General features: G+C 38.3%; 1 protein-coding gene across 6 annotated transcripts in view; it reads right to left on the bottom strand.

Annotated features, from left to right (window-relative positions):
- The window catches only part of LOC132111541 (rho guanine nucleotide exchange factor 10-like), a 36,910-nt gene that overhangs the window by 14,104 nt on the left and 3,113 nt on the right, over positions 1 to 19,693 (bottom strand). For 2 of the 6 annotated variants that reach the window (XM_059518926.1, XM_059518928.1), the window contains 19 exons: positions 14,975 to 15,078; positions 11,930 to 12,271; positions 10,590 to 10,895; positions 10,066 to 10,102; positions 9,663 to 9,763; positions 9,340 to 9,396; positions 8,721 to 8,908; positions 7,797 to 7,913; positions 6,918 to 7,029; positions 6,702 to 6,811; positions 6,124 to 6,201; positions 5,791 to 5,970; positions 5,261 to 5,377; positions 4,959 to 5,051; positions 4,486 to 4,656; positions 3,687 to 3,832; positions 3,336 to 3,526; positions 705 to 820; positions 462 to 589 (listed from right to left, as the gene is read on the bottom strand). In XM_059518926.1, the coding sequence (XP_059374909.1) occupies positions 462 to 589; positions 705 to 820; positions 3,336 to 3,526; positions 3,687 to 3,832; positions 4,486 to 4,656; positions 4,959 to 5,051; positions 5,261 to 5,377; positions 5,791 to 5,970; positions 6,124 to 6,201; positions 6,702 to 6,811; positions 6,918 to 7,029; positions 7,797 to 7,913; positions 8,721 to 8,908; positions 9,340 to 9,396; positions 9,663 to 9,763; positions 10,066 to 10,102; positions 10,590 to 10,895; positions 11,930 to 12,271; positions 14,975 to 15,078 (2,694 nt within the window). The remainder of the gene's footprint in view (positions 1 to 461; positions 590 to 704; positions 821 to 3,335; positions 3,527 to 3,686; positions 3,833 to 4,485; positions 4,657 to 4,958; positions 5,052 to 5,260; positions 5,378 to 5,790; positions 5,971 to 6,123; positions 6,202 to 6,701; positions 6,812 to 6,917; positions 7,030 to 7,796; positions 7,914 to 8,720; positions 8,909 to 9,339; positions 9,397 to 9,662; positions 9,764 to 10,065; positions 10,103 to 10,589; positions 10,896 to 11,929; positions 12,272 to 14,974; positions 15,079 to 19,693) is intronic. The other 4 variants (XM_059518927.1, XM_059518929.1, XM_059518930.1 and 1 more) reach the window with 4 other exon arrangements.

Here is a 19,693-nt window from a genome sequence, read left to right as displayed (position 1 = left end):
TCATTTAAAAGCCTGAGTTTTAAGACATTTAAATCAATACAGACATCAAATCAATTCAAATTATGGTATATTTCTGCTCTCAAATAAATGATAATAATAATACAAAAAAATTGCAATGTAACATTATGAACACAAAATTAACTACAATAAAGAGTTTAATTACAATGAAATATGTAAATATATGTAAAGCCCTCAAAACTGGATCGACAAGATTTCTTTATAAAGAAATTAATACTTTTATTCACCAATGCTGCATTAAATTTATCAAAAGTAACAGTAAAGACATTTATAACTTGACAAAAGATCTCATTTTAAACAAAGGCAGTTCTTTTAAAATTTCTATTCATCAATGAATCCTGAAAAAATAGCATCAAGGTTTCCACAAAAATATTAATCAGCACAACTGTTTTTAACATTGATAATAATAAGAAATGTCACGGTCAAATTGAGGTCACACATACTTGTCTTGTTTCCCTGGTAACTGTAGTTGTATCCTACAGCGATCAGCTGCCCGAATCTCCTCCTCTTTCTTTAAAATCAGGCGCTGGAGACCTGAAACCCAATCCTGAGCCACTGACCCATTAACATTCTGGAAAGAGAGAGTGTAAATCAGAATTTGAGTGGTAAGAACTGTGTGCACCCTGGTTCAAAGATCGATCCTAAAGTGTTTCAGCATAACAGTGAATGTGATATGAACATCTCACCTGATAATTCCCCTTCAAACTGCTGATCATAGTGGAGATCTGGTTCACCAAACCCAGGTCATGGATCAGGTTCTGTAGGTCCTGGTAAAGCTGCCCTGGACCCATATACAATTTATCTGCAAATGAGACACAGCCGATTAAAGTAATAACAATTCTTACGTTTAAAAAGCTTAAATAATTCCAACAAATACAATGCTGTTTGTTTATTTTGGGGCCATTCAAATTTCCCTTCTTCCCTAGCTAGAAGGATTACAGCTGAAACTGAATCATATTATACAGTGAATCATTAAATGCTGGTTCAGATGAGTCATTATGAGACTGTGCTGTCCGTTTCTCAAATACTGTCCCATACAATAGACTGCTTTGTGCTGCTCTGCTCTTCCGAGATAGAGAGAGAGACAGAAATGTAGAGTAGAGAGTGAGGGGGAAAAGGAGATAGAGAGAAAGAGAGACAAAAGGAGCAAGAATGTATTTTCTTCTACTCAGAGCTGAAGTAAAATGAGAGTCTCTCTCTCTCTCTCTCACACACAAACACACACACATATATATATTTAAACACACACACACACACACGGATACACCAAAGGAAAATGCCAAACATGAGGCTCGGAAGGGAGAGTCAGCCATAGGCCAAATAGCTGAAATATGTTCAAGTACTAAAATTATTAAAGTGAAATTAAAAATTAATTACAGCTATGAGGAAATATAAAAAGCAATACAATTTCTAAAATATGAATTACAATTAAAAAGTAAACTATGAAAATATAAAAATACAAACAAATACAAAATATTAATAAATACTAACACTAATAGTATAATACTAATAGTACATAAATTAAATATACAACGACAAAGACTTCTGCAGACAAAGACTAATTCAGCACAAAGTTTCTAACTAAATTTAACAGAAAAACTACATAGAAAATGTAGACATTATTAAGTTTTAGCAAAACTAATAAATGTAACATAGAACTTCTCCATAACCTTTTCACAGCATCTGTACCAATGATATCACCTTCCCTCCTGGTAGCTTTTATTATTCATGGTTAATTAGTTTTGGAAAAGTAAAACGAGAGAGAATAGAGAAAGAAAGAGGCTTGGAATGCAAGAGCTCTAGATTAAATCAGACTTGCTCTTGCACACAGACTGTGTTTTCAGTAACCATAGAGACATAGAGACATTCTTTTTCAAATGCGCTGAAAAAGTCTGAAGAGTCTGGTGTGTTTCATCTTTGTCTAAAACTGTAAAAGCTTAAACAAGCATCCAATTGCCTACAGACCTACAGTGTTGTACTTCTACAGCTTGGGTTTTTGCATAATGTCTTGTAAAAATCCCACTGGAATCCCTTCTTTTGTCACCTCAGCTGTGCTGAATAGAGCACACACGAAATGAAACAGAAAAAAGTTTTTCCTCTGTTGTTCAGCTTCGTGAGTCAGTCCGACCCGTTCTCTCCAAACCACAAAAACGGAGCAGACAGCCTCCGAGGGGAGGAAAGACATCCTCAACGGCAGATGATTTTGAAAAGAAATGTTGCAGCATTAGGGGTCAAGCACTGAAGGGCTGTTTTATTTTTATCCTGTGTTTTCTGCACTGGCATCTATGAGAGCTGCAAGAACTGCAGAATCCAAGAGATTATATATTATACATATTATATATACACAACATTATAAATATTCATCAGGCATTACATTAAAATCAATATTTACAAATGCACTGGAACAGCAGGAGGTGGGACAGCAGCCTTTTTAAAACAACACTTTAACTAAAATCCCTGAGGAAACAAGCAATCCAGGAGAGATTACTTTTAGTGGACTAGCACAGCACTAAGCGAACACTTCAAAGCATCTTGTTTTGCTTGGTATAATGAAGAGAAATGTTGTGTGTTTAACTTCTGCGCTTTAAGCAGAAAGCTTTTTAGTTTTCTCTATCACTTTTTCTCTCCCTGTCCCCATCTCTCTTTAGTTTTCGGTCTTTGCCATTTTTCCTGACATGTTTCCATCAATAATTTATTTTTAGGATGTTACATTAAAATCCAGACTTCAATCATGATTCTGTCAGACATGTCAAAATGTCTGGGACTCTGGAAAAGCACAGTGAACTGTGTCTGACGCCAGTATCTTCAGAGTCGTATTTTCCATAGAACAACATGGAATAATCTATGATATCTTTATCTGAATGTGTCTGAAATCTGACCATGTTTTTTTTCAGAAATGTCACATCTCTGCATATTAAATATAACATAAGTGCATTGTTGCTAAAGGGTGGTGCAGAATTTTTACTCTCTAAGCACTTCCACCTATTGCTACAATCACTTGGCAATGGTAAGCTTTTTGATTATTTTTTAAATCAAGCTGAAATTTCTATCCAATACAACTTTATTACTTCTGGAAAAGCCTCATTCAAGGAAATAGTTGTGATCTCTTTAATTCATGGACCAGCCAGTGCTTGAATGGGAAAAGATTGGGTTTTCAACCCAGAACCTGAACCACCATTTGACCTTGACCTCCAGTAATACATGAAACTGACTCAGTACCAAGATTCAGTCAGACTTCTAGTTAACTAAAGAAATTTGCCACAAAGTAGATGTGTTTACAATTGCATACATATTTTTGTCTGTAAACAGGAACTTACTAGGTTTAGCATTAATGACGACTTTATCTCCTGAGTGCGAGGGGGGAAATCGTGATTCGCCCAACTCCTCACTCGAGCCAAACTCTACGACCTCAACCAAACTCAAAGGCACGCTCCACTTGAGCAGGAAGCGCTGCCCTGAGGGAACACCTTCACCTCCGGGTCCCACACTCACACCATCCTGAGAGGGGCTGAAAGAGAGAAAGGCTAATTTACTCAGACAGGGGAGAGATTTATGTGGGGGAAGAAATTTTACTGTAAAGATTTAGATATTAAAATGTATTCTGGAGTGATGCTGTGCTAAACAGTTGACAGTTATTACAGATAATGGATGTGTGTAATGGGTCATACCGCCAGTTGGGGGTGGCACACATGAGCACATCATTCAGAAGAAAGACTCGCCGTTCTTTTGTCTTAATGATCTCCCCGCGATCGTTATAAACGGTTTCCACAACGTCATCAGAACGAATCAGATAACGGCTGCCACTGCTCAGCAGCTGAGAGACAGAGAAAGAGAGAGAAATGGAGAGAGAAGCACAAACAGCAATAAAAGGACTGAGCTGGGAATTAAAAATGTAAGGGTTCTTCTTTGTCACAGTCATTCATCAGTTGACCCTGGACACACACACACACACACACACTCGTCCAAAACGGTCTGAGGGTTGATTTGAGGAAAATAATCAAAAGTATAATATTCTAAAAACATTAACATCTACTTATTACATCATTTTAAAATAGTGAAAATATTCTATTGTTAGCCTAAACAGACCATAGAATTAAAAGCTAAAATGTGTTTCATACCTTTTGTTAGACTTAATTCAGAGGGAATAAAACACACCTATCCATCCACAAGAAAGAGCAAGCAGTCACAGAGTCATAGTTTAGCAAAATATATCAGAGCCCCAGATGGTGTGGAGCGTTCAAGCTGGTTCTGTTTACAGGATTGGCTCAGTACTGACTTCATATGAGTGACAGCAGGGCTTCACTAAAACCAAACACACTCTGGGTTTAACCACACAATCGGAAACTACCAAATGTCAAATAACAAATTTGACTAACCTCCCACCCACATACACATTCATATTTTTATCTGTGATCAATCTGAGGACAGGTTCTCACGCCAGCTCTTGGAGCAGAGGGGCTGCAGTACCTTGTTGAGGTAATGTTCATTCATAGCCTTAGCGATGTGTCTGATCTCACAGCGCTGATCTGCCTCTCTTTTCCTCTCATTTAATTTTTCGGCAAGTGTTTCCAGTTCAGTGAGAGCCATCTGGAGTGGAAGACGGTCGGGATGACCTACAGGCGTGTTTTTTAGCATGTCCTACAAAGAGATGTAAAAGATCAATGGATTTTAAAGTAGCCTGGGAAAGTATGACAACAGAAAAACTGATATAATAAAAAACCTAAGCATGCATGAAAGCATTCTGTCTCTTATGTGAGTTCACAAACTACATGAAAGTGACTCCATATCAGAGAGACTATTGATGTGATGCTGATCAGAAACAAAGAGGCGCCCTCTTCTGGAGATGTTTTAATATTTAAGTATACTGGAGCACATGTATTGTTTTTTTAAATAGTACAAGAACTGAAAGTTTGAGTGTGTTTGTGTGAGATAAGACACACTTGCAGCAGCAGTATGAACTGGGGGAACCGCTGAATAGGCTTCATCATCAGTCCAAAGAGGGTCAGATGATCTTTACTGGTTTCCTGACGATGCTATGGAAACAACACAAACTTGTTTAACTTAAACTTGTTGTTTAGAATGAATTATGAACAAAAACATACACTACCATTCAAAGGTTTGGGATTAGATCACCAAAGCCTTGAAAGTAGTGTAGTGATTTACATAGCAGAACAATGTAGAACTGGTTGACATGTAATTACAGCACCACATGAACATTCTGGGCTCTTTTGGGATATCTAACCTTGAGGAAGTCAAGGAAACTGGGCTTAGCGGCACATGCCTTCCTCACCACTCCCATCGCCAAGCTGAAGTTATTCACATATTCACTGTAAGCATCCAACACCATGGACTTAGAAAACTGCAAGAGAGATCGAGAGCGTGGTGATGGCACAGAAATGACATGATGCTTTTTTTTTTAACAAGATTGTTCCCTCATGAACTAAAGGAGTTTTTACTGATGCAGATAAATTTTAGACACACACACACACACACACACACACACACACACACTTGACAATAGGTAAAGGGTGGAGAAAGTTTGTACATGTAGAAACTTCGATGGAGGGTGTGGTGTGTGATTAAAACATGAATGTTTAGGAGTTAAGACAGGGCACACAAGTGCTACGTTAATGTAGTTCGTTTTACATAGAAAAACACATAATGTAATAAAATGCTGATAAAAAAAATCAGTCCCTGAGATGATTAGTGCTGTAAATATTTACACCAGAGCTCCCACAACAAATAATTCAATCACAAAATCAGATATCTCACCGATGCTACAAACACATCTCCGATCATCTCCAGCTCATCCCAGTCGGACACACGGCTGGCCAATGCCATCTGGAACAGGGCATGGGACTGTAGGATCTCACGTATCCGGTAAAACACCACCTTACGCTTGCGGTCACTCAGTAAGCGAGGCTCAATCTCAGCCAGGGACTTCTCATATTGCTGTTATGTGCAAAGCATGTAAACATAATTTACATTATTGGATGATTGATGTGTGCAGAAACTAAAATAAAGGTTTTACATTATAATGCATTTTTAAAAAAAAGCTAATTTTCCACTGCAATGTAAAGTATCACAGACAAAAATAGTAAAAACCTCTAAAATTCTCTTCAGAGCTTCCAGATAATTCTTCTCACTCTCTAGAATCGTCTCCAGAATGCACCTCCTCATCACCTGTTAAAATGATCATGCACACATAGTAAGAACATAGAGCTGCACTTAAGTCTCAAGCAGGAAATATATGAATTTCTTGAACTGGTATTTATTTCAAAGAAATGACTTCATTCACTACCGAATCAGTAAGATGGTGTCGCTTTATCTGATCAAAAATACAGAAACAACAATAACACTGCAAAATATTATTACGATTTAAAATACTTTTTTTTCTATTTTAATATATTTTAAAACAAAATGTATTCCAGTGATGGCAAAACTAAATTTCCAGCATGCCATTACTCCAGTGTCACATGATCTTTCAGAAACCATTATTGCTGATTTGATGCTTAAGAAACCGTTCTTCCTATTATCAGTGTTGAAAACAGTTGTGCTGCTTAGTATTTCTGTGGAAACCATGATGTATTTATCAGATTAGTTTATAATAATAATAAAAAAAAGACAGACCACAAACATTTGAACAGTGATGTATATCAAAAAAGGCTGTTTTGAGACAGTACCTGGTATTGAGAAAGCCCATCTGGTGCAGGTCCCAGCACAGGGTCCACATTGAAACACTCCACCTCAATGAACAGATCTGACTCTTCATCAAAGCAGCTGGGTTTCTTCTCTAAGGAAATAATGAATTAAATGAATAAAACAGGAGAAGGCATTTAATCAAGACGACAGTCATTTGTGAATTAATTAAGCTGGAAGATGTACTAATGTTCTCTTACCATGACAGAGAGATCTGGTGCGAATGAAAGATCGTCCCTTTCTGACCGCATCTTTGGTTTTCTGCAGACCATCTTTAGTTCCATCTTTGGCTGCTTTTACGAGCCGCTGCATCTGTAGCACATGCAACATCATTCAGCAGTGAGTTCTGAATTACAATCACTTAAAATAACAAGGGGAAATTAACTAAAAATTGGATTAAGAAATTATGCAAATCAGGTAACAATACACAAAAACTATAAAGAAACCTACACACACTGCAATTCCTAATTTATTTGAGCAAAGTTAGCTTCAGGAATGCCGCACACAAAAACGTTGCAACACTGAATTCACCCCTGAGATTTCAAGATAACAAGATACCCACCACCGTGGAGAATAACTATTCTACTTGAACATATGATCTCAACTAAACATGCATCTAAACATACGATGAAAAGATCGACACTGACACCAGATGAGTAAAAGGAAGGATTACAGAACATGAAGACTGATGGATAAATAAAAGAAACAGCGACTGCAACTGCAGCTCCGCAACTGCAAATCTGCAGAACTTTTGCAAAAAGCAGTCCCATTATTCAAATATTTAATAAATGTTTGCCCTGCTGTGGCAGTCACTGAAGGGGAAAATCATATACCAACAATGTTTTCAAACACAGAACGGCATGCGAAGCCACACATGAAGTGAGCATGAATGAGAGGTAAAACTGTGAACAACATTCACTCTCCACAGATGACAACAGCTACATCAATGGAGACACAAACAGATGTTTAGTGGGGATGACGGAGGTCTAGGGATGGCACAGAGGAAGCCCAACACCAGGACGACTAGCAGAGACGGAGAGCTGTCAGTCAAGCTGACATACGTATTCTTGTTCTTTTACCTTTTGTTCGTGTTTGTGTTTGAGCTGCTGTAGCTCTACTGTCCCCACTGTGTTTACCATGAGATCTCGCATCTTTCTCTCATAGTGCTCTTTCAAACGCACCAGATCTTCAGACAGCTGAACAAGGGGCAGAGAACGAGTTACTGCCATCACTTCATTTCCTCATTCTATTCAGAATCTCATTCCAGTAATAATGTCTACATAACATTCTGTTGTTTACTATTCACTGAAAATAAAATTCCATAATATAAACATACACAAAAATGAAAATCTAATTAATTCTGAAATAATTCTTAAATACATGATTACTTATTTTATATAAAAACAAAATTATTGTTGGTTATAAATGGAATGTTAGAGATTACAATTCAGAAATATTACTTTTAACAAATTAATTTTTTTAGGCACTTTCTCATAAATGAATCTTATACCTCACACACACACAGACACGCACACTCTTAAACAAACTCCCATAAATCTCTCTCTCATCGGAAGTTTCAAAATTATGACTCCATTTGTTCCATCAGTTCAGAAATAAACCAATGCCTTGGCTAGACTTTTAAATAAACACACACACACACACACACACACACACACACACACACACACACACACACACACACACACACACACACAGTATTGGCTCAAATAAACCTCTTCTTATTAGATCAGTACTTACACACACACAAACAAAACCAAAACCATTACAAGCTGTCTTTTCCTATTGTTTCTAAATATTAGTGTGGGCAAATGTGAAAAACCTATGATCTAGGCACCAGATCTCATTATACTCACAGACACCTCTAAACCGCTTTCACACTTTATCTCTGCTGCTCAAGCCAAAGAAACAGTTGAATTATAGACAGCAGAAGAAAAAAGAGAAATAACATGAGAGAGAGAGATGGTATGAGTGTGAATACACACGTGTGTTTTCTTGCTGGGTGCACGGCCCCTGACAAAGGCATCGGGGAGGCCGTTCTCTCCATGTCCATTCTCTGTGTCACTGGCTTCCTCATAGCTTTCAAACTCACTGGAGCTCCAGCCGTTGTCCAGAGAGCTGCTGCCACCCTCTTCCCCGAGCTCAACATCATCATAGATCATCTCATCTGGGTCTGACATGCACACAGTTTTCACATTGTTCAAAAACAGTCCCCATTCAGTCCCTCGTGACTGTCATCAACTGTAACATCAGCGCTGTCAGTCACATGACACTTTCTTATCGCTGAGTAGTCACATTTTACTCTCAGTTTTCATATCTCTCACATTTTCATAGCCAGGCTACAGGGGTGGAAAAACAATTCATTTATAGATGCATCAATTCTCTCAAACAATTCTGAATCAATCAACTAATCTGAATTAGAATCTAATTACTAATAACTGTAGTAATTGAAAACCATATGGAGGATAAAACAGATACAAAATGTGCAATGTGGTGTGCAATCTCAACATGATTGTATTCCAGCTGTTACCAGAAAGGTTAATAAACATGAACAAATACATCATACAATAAGTTCAGATAAAGAAAAAGACCAGATGAACACACCTGTAGTGGATCCAGAGTTCTCTCTCGGTACATCATCATAAATCACTTCATCAGGACCTAAAGCAAACAGAAATATGCCAACAAACACACAAGGCTCAATTCTCATGTCCAGCCAAACCAAAGCATTGGGTCTCAGAGTACGCATACAGTATGTGTTAACAAATCCTGAGAAGGAAGCTGAGCAGTTCCTCAGTGAGAAGGAAGGAAATGTCTGAGATTCTCTTCAGAAACAGGGGAAACAGCCAAACAAGGCTTCATATGTACAGTACATTCACGTCTAAATCTAAAAATTTTATCAGCTTAGCAAAATGCTAAGAACTTACTGTCCATCCAGGCCGTGTTCGCTGGGTCTGACACCCACTTAGCAAGAGCATCTTCCTCTCTGATGACTGGACACTCTTCGCTGAAAACACTGGACATACCACTTGGAATTAGTACACACACACACACACACACACACACACAAACTTCACTTTAAATATCCATCTGTGTTTGCACTGCAGTGTTTATATATTAATATGAGAACATGAAGTCCAAACTATTTTGTACATTATCATGCAATTAAAAAAACCGCCACACAAATATAGAAAGAAATGCACTAAAATAGAACAAAAGATAAATAAAAATAATTGTCATACAGCAGAAGGAAATTAATATGCATCCGACATCTCAGACTCATATAATGTTATATCTCACATAATGTTGCATCTGTGCGGTCTGACTCACCTGTCCACTGGAGTATTTCCTGCTCCCACCACAGTCACTGCAGGACACAACAAAATAATGCATGCATTAACAGAATAGCACAGATAAACACATTCAAACATGCTTCATAAAATTCTTAAAATCACATAAAGTCAAGTTCAGACCATGTCAAAACCGAAAAATGTTTAGTTTGCATCAGGTTTATAGTTCGAACACCTTTATACCACAAGAGGACAGCAATGTGCTGTTGTGTGTCTACCTACAGACTGGATGATCATGTAAAATTGAGTTAACATTCAGGATACCGTTACACTTTAGAGAAAACAGAAAACTTCATCACAGCCAAAGCCACAGCTAAAATTATCCCCAACTTCTTCATGGCAAAACTTCATAAAAAAAAATGGATAGCATGAGAGAAATTAGTTGAGAGCAAGGAAAGAGAAAAGAGAGAGGATATGTATGGGGATGGTAAACCCCTATTCCAACCAGACCAATTGAGAGAACAAATTAAATGGAAACAGGTGGGAATAATCTCTCTTTTTTACCATCTTCATCCATAGAGAAGTGTCGGATGATAACTGGGGTGGTGTAGGTTGGTGGGATCAACGGCACATTTGAGGGCGTTGCATAACCACATGGCACTGGCACTGAATACCCAGAGGACAACCCAGGGCTACTGGGTACATCCCAAATGTCGTTTTCACTCTCATTGGCTGAGGGAGAGGAGGGAGTGCCGCTCTGCTCTGAGAGCAGCTGCTGCTGGATAGGGCCGATGTCAATCACAGAGTAGGGGCTGACTTTGAGCCTGGAGTTGGACGCAGAGGTAGGAACCACACCAGCACCTCTGTTCACTATTGATCAGAAAGTACAGTGACTTATCAGGACAGTCTGAGACTGCAAGTCTTCTAGGAAATTGAAAACTACATTTCCCTTGGAAAATACAGTTTCTGCAGCTATTCTAGTGAATAATCATTGCTAATTCATATGTGGGAGGGATTCCTGAGATGAATACCTACATTAACAACAGTTAGAAAGAAAGAGAAAGAGACAGATGTATCCTCAGAAACCATGTAAGAAAAAAATAAAATAAAATAAAATAAGTAATACACAAAGCTGTTGTAGTGGTGCAGACTGATTTGTCAATTGAATTGTCATGGTTTCATGCTCACAAAAGGAAGTGGTTAAACTGCATAAAACTCACAAACCATAAAAACCACAAACCATCACAACGAAATACCATAGAACAGGGTTTTCAAAATGTTTAATAGCAAGGATGCCTAAATATGATGGTCTCCTGTGAAAGACCCCCTTCATCTATATATTTTCATGCATAAAACCCCCATTTTTAAAAAAAAATATGATGTGTAATATTGTACAGAAAATAAAATAAAATACAAAATTCCAAAATTAATTCTTGTGACTGAGTGACCGCAATAAGTCTTTTATATTTTTATTGTAGATAAACAAAATCATTAAAAAAAATTACATGGCAAATATATAAATGGGGTGGTGCTAGCGCAGTGGATAAGACACATGTCTTCGGTGTGAGAGACCCGGGTTCGAATCCACTGTGAAACACCAATGTGTCCCTGAGCAAGACACTTAACCCCTAGTTGCTCCAGAGGTGTGCGCCCTCTGACATATGTGGCAATTGTAAGTCGCTTTGGATAAAAGCGTCAGCTAAGTGAATAAATGTAAATGTAATATACTTTGTTTATTAAGCTTATCTGAAGCATATCTGAGTTTATGACTTTTTCCCTAAAAACTATAGTTCTGTCAATGGAATAATCATACTCTTGTGATTTCTAAAGCAGAATTAACTAAATAATTTTAAAACAAATTTCACAGATGAAATCATTCATCTTAATATGTACTGTAAACTTACTGTCCTGCTCGCTGTCAACAGCAGCTCCTGTAGCGCCCTCCGGTGGCCCTCTCTCTAGTTCTACAGGAGGAGGGGGTAGATCACACTGTGGGAAGGGTGCAAGAGCCAAAGGGCTGTTATTAGTGGGGCAGTCCTGAGGTGGAGGGGGCAGATCAGCCTCTGCGGTGAGTAAGTTCTCCGGGTTTGGACTTGTTCTATTTACGGGTGCGTCCCCAGCTGCTGATGAGCAGGGGGGAGGCACGGGGATTCCCTCAGGTTCAGGGGGTGGCCGATCTGCCTCGGGGGCTTCATCACCACTGTCATCAAACTCAAACCTCTCACCTTCATCTTCCTCATCCAACACTAAAGAGAGAGAAAAAGATGCTTTTACTGATGTTGAGTATGGTACAAACTATAAATAAGAAATGGCTCAAGATACTCTGTGAATGGAGTATTTTGTGGTTGAGGTTTGTTCCCTCCTTCCTCTCTGCCCAGCCAAGGTTTACAAAGACACATGTTCAGACTTTTAATAGCAAAATGTAATTTTAGGGTATGTACAAGAACCCTCTTCTCAAACTGCCTCTCAGAGTTACAAATGGCACAAAGTTGTACGGAAACAGTGAAGCAAAATTGAACACTAAACTGGGGTACAGGAAGCACACATATGCTGAAAGGAAACAGGGTAAAAAAAAACAACTGTTTATTTTCCACAGGGCTGACGTGTTGAAGAGGAAACAAGTCTACTGGGACCAGAGAACAAAAGACAGAGGGAAAAAAAAAGAAAGAAATGAAAAAGATAAATAAATAAATTGGAAAGCCACTGTAAGTCTTAAAAATTAGCATTTTTTTTTAAGATGAAAACGTACTGGTTTGGAACAGCATGAAGTGAAGCATAAATGTCAGAATTTACATTTTGGGAGAACTGTCCCTTTAAGGAACGTTTTGTCTTAGTTGGTCTCTTTCCATCAGTCATTAAAGAATCTGCATCAGCAAAAAACTGAAAAAAAAAAAGAATGCCAGCTTTACAGTATGGATGAAAGATATCCAAGATTGGAGGACAGAGGAATAGAGAAGAGACAGGGAGGGAGCCCTTGACGGTGTGAGGCCATTATGAAGCAAACACTTGGCAGTTCATGGATTCTCTTGACCCAGTGACTCACTCTTTAAAAATGTGAGTAATGTGAGAGTTCTTTTCCTCCATTCAGCTCTGGATCCCCCTGTCCAATCACAGCCTCCCTCACAGGGCAGAAGTGCACACACACAGTGGCAATTATACTACACTACAGCAATTAAGCCCATTACAGAGTTTTACAGACAGTTTATTTACAAAACAAGAATGTGTATGCAGACATGAACATCTTTAAACCACTAAGAGTTTTAAATAATGTTTTTTACTCTTACAGGGATAATGAGAGGAGTGGTAAAACTGAAAGACTCTGGACCTCTGCCCAGGAAACCATGTTTCTGCTGACGGAAACAGTTATCTCTTAAGTTGATAAATCCACCATGTTCCACTAGTATGAGTTTGCTCAGTGGAATAGCAGAGATTCCAAACATAGTGAAAACATGCTGTCCCCCCCCTTCAGTCCCCCCTTCAGGGTTAATTTTGAGTCCAAAATCAACCCCGTTAGACCAATTTCCTCTGCTGACTTCCATATGTAAAGAATATCTTATTTTAAGGCACTTAAAGCCAGGTGCACACGTCTTGGTTTTTGACCACAAATTTTTTTAACATATTAAATAACCCTCTACTGCTGGGCTTTTTTTTTTTTAAACAATAATACTTTCATTCATCAGGGCCACATTATACACAATATCCTAAAAAAATAAAAAGAACATAGAACACTGGCTTGTACCAAAGGTCTCACTGGGCTCATATCATAAAATCTGACAGGCAACAATTTTAAATGATAAAAAAAAAACAGTCGAGTGTGAACCCATCTTAAAGTAGTTTGGTTTACCACTGTTACTTGTTGACAGATGGGATGTCATCTTTATTCACTGTGAGCTGGCAGGAGCGACGTCCCTGCATGCCTTACATCTACACATGACAGTCGGCATGCAAACAGAAACAATCTCCATGTACCCATCAACATGACATTCAGTACTGTGAATGAACAGTTTACAATGAAACAAACAGGAAAATCTGACTCAGTGTAAAAACAGCATCAAAGGTTAAACTAAAGGTCAAACTACGACCTCAAGGATCACTCATCACAGTGAGACACTGAGCACCTGGTGTGGAAGTACAGGGCAGAACAGGCATGCAGATCTCCACTTGGCCACATCTTTAAAGGCAAATGTCAAAGGTTAAGAGTTCAGGAAAGGTGGAGGGGCTTCCGATTAGTTAGCTTTCTTCACTTAACTGAGTGATGGGAAAAAATACTAGTCTAAAGAAAGTACCTGAGGCATGAACACAGAGAGACCTGAAAGTGGCTTTATCAGCTCTCTATGATAATTAATGGAGTAAGAGGGAGATAAAGTAAGAGCTTTAAAATAATGTGGAAAGTGTGCAGTTTTGGTTTAAACTTTAACACCAGCTGATCACCTCAAATGGGTCTCATTCCTTACAATTGCTGATCCTTGATTAGCTGTTTTTGGCAAAGATCTCAGAGCTACAGGCAGTGTAAAATCATAAAGTGAATACCAATTTGCTGACTAAAAACTAATCCTTCTCTCTCATCTGTCATTCTCTCAGCATCAAGAAAGAGCTATGTTTTCGGGCTACTTTTTTTCACCTCCCCTGCATTCGTTCTGGCGTTCCTCCATTCTTCAGCCCACACGCTCCTTAGTGGCTGAGCAATGGAATGTGTTTACACTGTTCATTCTCTTCTCTCTGTCCTTTGGGCTCCTGTAAGCATGATTTTCCAATGCATTCGACACAGTGAGAGTGATTATGACCAAGATACTGGTCAGTAAAACTTTTGTTGCTTTTAAATGCTTTAAAAATTAACAGTTTCATTTGTGCCAGAATTTTCAAACCCATATATGCATTTACATACTGTCCGCTTGTCAATGTAAACACAGTGTGTGTGCTGAGAGCTGTGAGAGAACAGAGCTGCTTACTGTCAGGGGGAGGAGGGGGGAAATCCTCCACATCCATGCTGAACATGCTCATCTGAGACACACACTGATGATCAGGGAAAGATCCTTCACCAACTCTTACAAACCTACAGGAGCAGAGAGACAGCGGTTAGCCACAGAGACATAGATCACCCACACAAACACTCACAAGAATGACCTCACAGCTAAAGCAACAGTTCATCCAAAAATACGATAATGTCATAGTTTATTCATCCTCATGTTGTTAAAATCCCAGAAGATGTTATACTTTCAAGGGAAAAAGTTGATATTTTTTTTAATAATTGTTAAACCGTTCCTTCTATTCAATGGTTGTTCACAGTCATGATCAGGGCCCAACAAGCTCTAAAAGGACCATTAAAAATGTCCATATTATTACTGTGTGCATATTTACATTTACATTTACATTTTACCTCAGTCATATTCAACCCTGATGACTCTCATTATCTTGCATCTGTTTGCACTGATATGATTTGCATTATTGCAGGAAAGTACTCCACCAGGAAATACTGGGCTAACAATTCCCCACCACCCTTTCAGCAAGCTATGCTGTACAGCGTGTCAAAGTCAGATATGTAATCAAATGTCACATGATTCAGTGGAGTGGCAGCTCACTTTTGGCCCAATTATTACATCCAAACTGCAAACACACATTCATGCACAGGCATGAGCGTCCCCCCTCCTATCTGTTACAGTGAGGGATAGAAAAACCCTTTATCTCTTTCTGTATCTCTCTCTCGCACAGACACAGACACAACAGTGTTTTCCTCTTAACTGTGTTTCCAGATGAGGGTCAGTGGAACAGTGAAGTCATTCTGTGGAACAGAGGGGTTTCTCATGAGGCTGCTGTGTGCAAGACCCTCAGGGTCAGCAAGAGACGAGGCGGACTGACTGACGCACGACTGTATTATCACAGACAATAAGATCCTGGCACAGGCACGCAAGCTGTTCTCTCACTTTTACAGCACTTAATACATTCTACACGCAATGACTCATGAGTCAAACATAACAAGACGAAAATCTGTTTTGCTGACGGCCGTTTGAAATGGAACGACACAGCAATAAGTCACTGCCAACCATTATAACAGCACTAATTCCACAAAAAGATTAAGCAGAACAACTGTTTTCAACATTGATAATAATAAATGTTTCTTGAGCACCAAATCAGCATTAGAAAGGTTTCTTAAATTGACAGTGAAGACTGGAGAAACGGTGCTGAAAATTTAGATTTGCAATCACAGGAATAATTTGCATTTTACAATATATTCAATTGGACAATGCAATAATATTTCACAATATTACTGTTTTTTTTTTTTTTTAATAAAATGCAGCCTTGTAAGCATAAGAGGCAAAAAGAGCATTGCAATAATCTTAATTATTCCAAACTTTTGACCGTTAGTGTACATGTATTTCTCTGTGGAGAAATAAATGGCATTTTTACTTCCATACGTCATAATGTTCTTCGAGATATTAGAGAAACAAGAAAAGATGTCTACCCAGCTTTGGGTAGGAAAATCAGACATATATTTTGCTTGTTGAAATAGGTGAAAGATCTGGACTGCAGGCAGGCCAGGTTAGCACCCGGACTCTTCTACGACGAAGCCATGCTGTTGTTATAGCTGCAGTATGTGGTTTTGCATTGTCCTGCTGAAATAAACAAGGCCTTCCCTGAAATAGACGTTGTTTGGAGGGAAGCATATGTTGCTCTAAAACCTTTATATACCTTTCAGCATTCACAGAGCCTTCCAAAACATGCAAGCTGCCCATACCGTATGCACTTATGCACCCCCATACCATCAGAGATGCTGGCTTTTGAACTGAACGCTGATAACATGCTGGAAGGTCTCCCTCCTCTTTAGCCCGGAGGACACGGCGTCCGTGATTTCCAACAAGAATGTCAAATTTGGACATGTCTGACCATAAAACACTATTCCACTTTGAAATAGTCCATTTTAAATGAGCCTTGGCCCACAGGACACGACGGCGCTTCTGGACCATGTTCACATATGGCTTCCTTTTTGCATGATAGAGCTTTAGTTGGCATCTGCTGATGGCACGGCGGATTGTGTTTACAGACAGTGGTTTCTGAAAGTATTCCTGGGCCCATTTAGTAATGTCATTGACACAATCATGCCAATGAGTGATGCAGTGTCGTCTGAGAGCCCGAAGACCACGGGCATCCAATAAAGGTCTCCGGCCTTGTCCCTTACGCACAGAGATTTCTCCAGTTTCTCTGAATCTTTTGATGATGTTATGCACTGTAGATGATGAGATTTGCAAAGCCTTTGCAATTTGACGTTGAGGAACATTGTTTTTAAAGTTTTCCACAATTTTTTTACGCAGTCTTTCACAGATTGGAGAGCCTCTGCCCATCTTTACTTCTGAGAGACTCTGCTTCTCTAAGACAAAGCTTTTATAGCTAATCATGTTACAGACCTGATATCAATTAACTTAATTAATCACTAGATGTTCTCCCAGCTGAATCTTTTCAAAACTGCTTGCTTTTTTAGCCATTTGTTGCCCCCGTGCCAACTTTTTTGAGACCTGTAGCAGGCATTAAATTTTAAATATCTATGTTCTATTGTGAATAAAATATTGGCTCATGTGATTTGAAATTCCTTTAGTTTTCATTTTATTAAAATTTAAAAAAACGTCCCAACTTTTCCGGAATTCGGGTTGTATTAATAAATACGAAAAAAAAAAAAAACTACTCATAAATAAAATAATTGTAATATTAAAATTAAAATAATGATATAAATGTATGGTATGTCCCCATTTTACAACATAAACGTGTGTGTGAAACAATTTCTGATAAAACTGTGCTTTGAGGGAAAAGACCAGACACACACACAAACCATCCAAAAGGAAACCGAGCAAGGACATTGCGTGTGAAGCTGGTAATAACAACTCACCTGCACAGAACAACACAAACATTACAGTTACATACGCAGAAACACTAATTGATGGATCAAACACTAACACAGAGCATTTGCCTTCAGAGCACCATGACAATATATCACTCAAATGACAGGTAGTTAACAAGACGGAGCTTTCAATGACACGTTCCAGAGGTCTGTGGCTTTAGAAAAGGCCGCAATGGGATATAAATTCATTCCTACATGACAGTCTTAAGATTTCTTTCTCTGTTCTGATGAAACAACAGACTGTAAATCCTTCATACCACACTACCACTGATGTGAATCACTCAACACTGAAACAGCCATTTATTACTGATAAGGATATTTCAAATAAAATTATATTCATTTTCATTTTTACTGTAAATATTTCCCTGAAAATTGTATGTATTATTTTTTTTTTCTTATGAAACACATGAGAAAATAAATTTAAAAAGTTGTTGTAGAACAGTTCTTGTGCGATACGAATGAAACATCCAGAGAGGTGGGAACTGATTTTTTTTATTACTGCGCGTGTGTGTGTGTCAGCATTGACCATGATGTTTGAGCTTGACCACTGGGTGTGTAATTGTACAAGCGAGGAAAAAACACTGCTTTCTAAATGAAGCTGCAGGGCTTCTGCTAGTCTGCAGTGCCCTGTATCAATCCAGACACGTCTGAGAGAATGAAGTCACTTTGTTCATTTCCAGTGATATCGTTGACTTGATTGCACAGATACTATTTAGCCTGAACTGAGCCGGATGGTGACATCACTGAATTCAATGATGAACTGCCTTTAACTGAAAATTTTGTGTTTACTATTGTCATTTTGCATTACTGACACACTATTTTCCTAAATAATGCTGTACAGTTGCTTTGACACAATCTGTATTGTTAAATGCACTATATAAATAAAGGTGACTTGACTTGTTAATGTAATATACATCGACATGCTTTATTGCGCACATTTCATTTAGAAGACAAATCTATGGAATGTGGGAGACCAGACCTTCATAATTTTACAATGCCACACAATAGTAATTAATACAGTAAATAGCATTCTAAATGGCTAAAGTAAATAAATATTAATCAACATTAGTAGTGATATACGGAGCAAAATTTAAAGTGGAGGGCTAATGCTATTTGATGCATTCTGACTTATTTACAATGTTAAAGAGTTGGAGTCTCATACTACACATGACCAAAATTTCAAAAGACAAGTTGGATGTATGATGGAGTATTTCTGTGCCAAATACACTCTTTGAGGGTTTGTATAAGTTCTGGAACGTTTTTTTTTTTTTTTGAGTATGGCCCTGTATGACATCATAAAGCGTGGAATTCCTTTTAAAGGGAGCTCGAGACTCTATAGCTCCGCCCACAGCATGCCTAGAGGAGCTTGACTGATTTCGGCAAGATGCGTAAAGCTGTATCTGTCTTTTGTAAATCTGATAAAAGTAAAAACTCTTCAGAGATATGAGAAAGATGCAATACTACCCTATAGGTACTCAAGATTAACATGAGATTGTCAGAAACTGTGTGTAATGTCTCCTTTAAGTCACAGTTCACTGCTAATCTTCTTTTACAGTGAGCTAGGAAATGCTGTGATGGGAAATAGAGGTTTTGTGAGCAGATTTCCATATTTTCAATATTTTCCATATTGTGACGTATTGAAGTTAAACGGATTAACGAGGAGAAAGAACAAGATGTGACTTGATTCAATCCAAATGGTTGTTGATTAGATGGAGTCTGATCTGAATGTGAGCTTATCATAATTTGTAAGAAAGATGCATGGAAGAACAAGTTATGATAT

This window comes from Carassius carassius, chromosome 31, assembly GCF_963082965.1.
Source record: "Carassius carassius chromosome 31, fCarCar2.1, whole genome shotgun sequence".
Lineage (NCBI taxonomy): Eukaryota > Metazoa > Chordata > Actinopteri > Cypriniformes > Cyprinidae > Carassius > Carassius carassius.
Note: the sequence above shows the minus strand (reverse complement) of the source record. Positions and strands in the feature narration are given on the sequence as shown.